General features: G+C 28.3%; 1 protein-coding gene across 1 annotated transcript in view; it reads left to right on the plus strand.

The window, feature by feature from the left end:
- The window catches only part of Rab3-GEF (Rab3 GDP-GTP exchange factor), a 96,225-nt gene that overhangs the window by 937 nt on the left and 90,288 nt on the right, over window positions 1–5,000 (plus strand). The window contains exon 2 of the mRNA XM_086551123.1: window positions 4,328–4,535. Coding sequence (XP_086407249.1) covers window position 4,535 — 1 coding nt within the window. The 5' untranslated portion in view covers window positions 4,328–4,534. The remainder of the gene's footprint in view (window positions 1–4,327; window positions 4,536–5,000) is intronic.

The raw sequence follows: 5,000 nt of genomic DNA on the forward strand, positions 1-5,000 counted from the left end.
AAAATTGAGCATTTGGTTAACAACGAACTTATTAAATATATTCGGGAGAACTCCTAATTAGTAAACGCATACAATGGTAAACATAATACGCCATAATACGTCAGGTCAGAATTCGCGATAACAAAGAAAATGTATTTGTCTTAAGTATAAGTCTAAAGGTAGAATGGAAGAAATAAATAAGCATAAATGTAAAGAATCACAATCCGAACGATTTGGTATTTACCAAAATATCTTCAACAAAAAGCTGATAATTGCTAGATGAATGCCTTTTTCAATCTACTTTTAGTGTTTCTTAATGCCTCTCATTTTTGACAGATCAAACAGACAAAGATAATTAATTTATAGAAAACGCAGAACACTAAGGAATTCTGGATATAACCATGGCAACCTAACGAAAACAGGTGCAACGATAGAAACAACAGTAACATCGATACATAACGTGTAATACACATTTTATATATCACATCTAATGCCAATAATGATATGTCGTCCTCCCGAGTTTAACGATTACATTAAAAACGCTGTTAATTATGATCATTAGGTCCTCAATAACACAGTATTACAAATCGAGACACGAATGTTAACCATTTTGTTACTTTAACTATTAAATTGGTAACCGTTGCCCTCTTTGTATATCATTCTCATTTTTATTAGTGATACTTGTTGATTTTGCTTTTGTTGTTTTTATCTTTTATTTTGTAATCATTATTATCATCATCAGTATTATTATTAATGGTAGTAGTAATTGTAGTAGTAGTAGTATTGTTAATAATATTACTATTTTTATCATTGTTATCCTTTTTTATTATCATAAATATAATTTATATTATTATTTTTATCATTAGTAGTATGCTAATAATAACATTAGTAGTTATTATCATCATTATCGTAATAATAATAACAATGATGATAATAATAACAAAAGTAATAATGATAATTATTATTATTGTTGCTGTTGTTATTGTTAATATTATTATTATCATTATCATTATCATAATAATCATCCTTGTTACTATTAATGTCATCATTGTTACTATTATGATCATTATCATTATTATTTTCGTTATATTATCATGATCATTATTGTTATTATTATTATTGGTATTGTTATTATTATTGTTTTAATTAATTATAATAATAATAATAATGATAATAATAATATTATTATTATTATTATTGTTATCATTATTATTATTATTATTATCATCATCATCATCATTACTATTGATATTACTATCATTATGATGATGATTATTTTTACTATTGTTATTTCTATTCTTGTTATCATCATTATTATCTTTGTTTTTGTTATCATTGATATCATTATTTTTATCATTGTTATTATTAATGTTGTTATTGTAATTATTTTTATAATTATTGGTATTATTGTTATCATTATTATTTTCATTATTACTTTTTGTTTTTTGTTATCGTTGTTATTATCGTTATTATAATCATTGTTGTTGTTATTATCATTATTATTATGATGATCCTCACTATCATTATTATTTTTATTGCTGTTTTTGTCTTTATTATTGTTATGATCAATACTATTATTATCATTATCATTATTGCCATTATTGTTATTATTATCATTATCATTATTGCCACTATTGTTATTATTATCACCATTACTATTATTGTTGGTGTTATTATCAGCATTATTATTACTATTATTAGTAGTAAAATTATTATCATTATTATTGTTATCATTTTGATTATTTTTGTTGTCAATGTCATTGATGATGGTAATACTAATAACAATAGCAATGATAATGTAAATGATAACTATAATAGTGGAAACAATAATAATGATAATGATGATAATAATGATGATCATAATGAAAAAAGTAATGAAAACAACAACGACAATAACAATGATAAAGATAATGAAAATGATCATGATAATGATAATAGTCTAATAATGATAATAATAATATAAATAGTAATAATAATGATAATAATAATGATAATGATAATAAAAATGATAATAATAATAATGATAATAATAATAATGATAATAATAATAATGATAATAACAATAAAAATGATAATATTAATAATAATAATAATAATAATAATGATAATGATAATAATAATAATAATAATAATAATAATAATAATAATAATAATGATAATAATAGAAATACTGATAATACTAATAATGATGATAGTAATAATAATGGTAATTATAATAGTAGTAATAATAATAATGATAATAATAATAATAATGATAATAATAACAGTAATGATAATAATGTTGATCATAATGATATTGATGATCATGATAATAATAATGATAATGATGATAATAATAATGATAATGATGATAATAATAATGATAATGATGATAATAGTAATGATAATAATAATAAGGATAATGATAATAATAACACTAATGACGATAATGAAAATAATAATGATAATAAGGATAATAGATGTATTAGAGTAATAGTATTAGCAATAATTCTAATATTGATAATAGTGATAGTGATGATAATAACAAAAGCGATATCAATAATGTCAATAGTGGTAAGAAGGACAATGATAATACAACTAGCATTGTAATAATAACACTAATAGTGATAAGCGTTATAGTCATAGTTATAATGATTTTCATTATTACATTATTACGCTTCTTCAACTTATTAACATATTTATGCTAATCAATTGCTCTTTGAATGTTTTAAGGACTGTTATTATCGTTATTTTCAGCATTATTTTCTATTACTCTTGTATGCGCTGATAATGATGGCATTGATGATGATAATGATGATGTTAATGGTAACGGCTACAGAATCCATTCTCAATAAAAGAAAAGGATTATTAGTTTTCTTCTTGTGTAATTTTGTTTTTACAAGGAGTTCGCAACGACTTGATAATATTTCCTTTAATACATCTACAAGAACAAAACGAAATCATTAGGGAATTCCTGCCGATTTATTATTTTTTATTCATTCATATTTTATTCGTCTATTTTTAAATTTTGCTTTCGGCGAATCTTACCAGTATTCCTTGCGAAGCGGAAACTGCCCGAGTTTAATTACAAGTTGTGAAAAGGTTGGCTAACAAGGGAGTGGGGCGGAGTGTTGGTCGATAGGGAGTGCACGAAGCATAAGCTTTGCGTGGAAAAATAAATCAAATAGTTCAGCGTACGTTCTTCGCTTTGTAACGGTCATGTGTCGCATAGCCAGTACAGAAGTAAAGCTTTCATTTCATGTATACAAAGATATGGCTCGATACTGTACGAAATAGCGGTGAAATAACAAAGTACATATGAGTTCGTATGTAATGGCATTGGGCTTAAAAACATTCCGAGGAAGATTTATGGGATTATACAATTCTGAACGAAGAAAACTGCAAACTGAAGCTGGATTGATATGAAGATTTTCTTGTATTCAAAAGCGAGCATATCGCATATCCATGTTAGAATATGAAGAAAAAAAATCGTAAGCTGATGAGGGATGATAATTTTTATTAATGGATCGCAAAAAATGGTACAAAAACGATAAGATATTAACTGTGTCGAGTATTTGAGCGACAACTTCAGAGGAAACGTTAGTTGGCCTGGAGACTGAAGTGACCTTTGACATTTAAGAAGCGGTGTCGGTTGTATGAAAGTTTGATTTGACATGTACCCATCTCGGTCTCATGGACTCGTTTTTACTTTTTTATGATATATGTGCATAATATAAGTATGCTCATTGTGTAGCCGTCAGCAAGATTATAACCAATGCAGGAAATTTATATGTAGGAAAAGCAATATAGAAAATTGAATGTCCATGAACCAAAAGCTTACGAGAGTCCGGGGAGGAATTTATAGAATGCGAAGCACTTTTATGATGGCTGTCTCCGAAGCAGTGCAATCCTACCTCAGTTGTCAGTCTTCTACTTGCCACATTATATCGTAAAATATTAACGTAAATGAAATGATTTTTTCGAGGCATATATTATTTTAGTCGTTCCTGCGACACCTATATTCCTATCTAGCAATTGGATATAAACAATGCAATTTTTCATATCGTCCTTGTGAAGTTAACAGTTATTGTATAAATAACCAGCGGTTCAGAACATTAAGATAAAACTGCTCACTAGCAGTCACTTACTCCAAACAAGACGTGTATCTTTAATTCAAAGACGATTTTGTTTTCAAATTACATGTGAAGAATAAGAATTTGGGCATTATATCATCTATTTTGCGTACGAAGTGAGCTTGAAAGCATGTTTCAGTTCCTTGATCCTTTAAAAGATGTAATCCAGACGTGTATTATAACTAACGACAGTGCTTTTTGCATTGCGCATAACGAAGGAAACCTTCTTCCCTCAGGCGTGTATGATGGGCGCAACGGCTGGTTGGCCACAAGTTAGTCCCCCTAACGATTAACACACTCCTCCGGCCCAGCGACCACATCGGGGAGCCCCCAATAAGCCTCGATCAGTAGTGGCCCACTGGAGCGGCCTACTAAAGCGGCCCTCAGTTGCGGCCCACTGACCCGACTAACCTCCGCTCTCTCCACCCGCGCCGCATGCAACAAGTAAGTGCATTAGATACGGTGGGCCTTTTTTGGCCTCATTTGAATGAATTTGTTTTCAAAATTTGCATAATCATTTGAATATTCAGTAGGGGATGGGGATAAGTTTTGACTCGTTCTGTAATTATGACTGAAACGGGGAGTGATACAATCTAACTTAGCATAGTATTATCGCTGAATGTAATGTTTGCTCCACAAAAAAATCGCATTTTTAATTATGAAGATACAATATGATACATGAGGTTACTGGATATCATTTGGTCAAAATGTATTTTGGATCTTCAGTAATTGAATATGGTACTAGTGTTTACAAAATATTTTTGTAGATAGACCATGGAAGTAATCTTTTCATGCGCTAAACATCTGTTGCTTCATTCATTGCATCACATGTGAAAACACATGTGGAGAACACATATTGCCACAAGGTTACTTTTCAAAATGAAAAGATTAAAGCCTAGTCTTAAGACG

This window comes from Penaeus japonicus, unplaced genomic scaffold (assembly GCF_977035675.1).
Source record: "Penaeus japonicus unplaced genomic scaffold, GWHDUDI00000001_assembly GWHDUDI00000024, whole genome shotgun sequence".
In the NCBI taxonomy this organism is placed as follows: domain Eukaryota; kingdom Metazoa; phylum Arthropoda; class Malacostraca; order Decapoda; family Penaeidae; genus Penaeus; species Penaeus japonicus.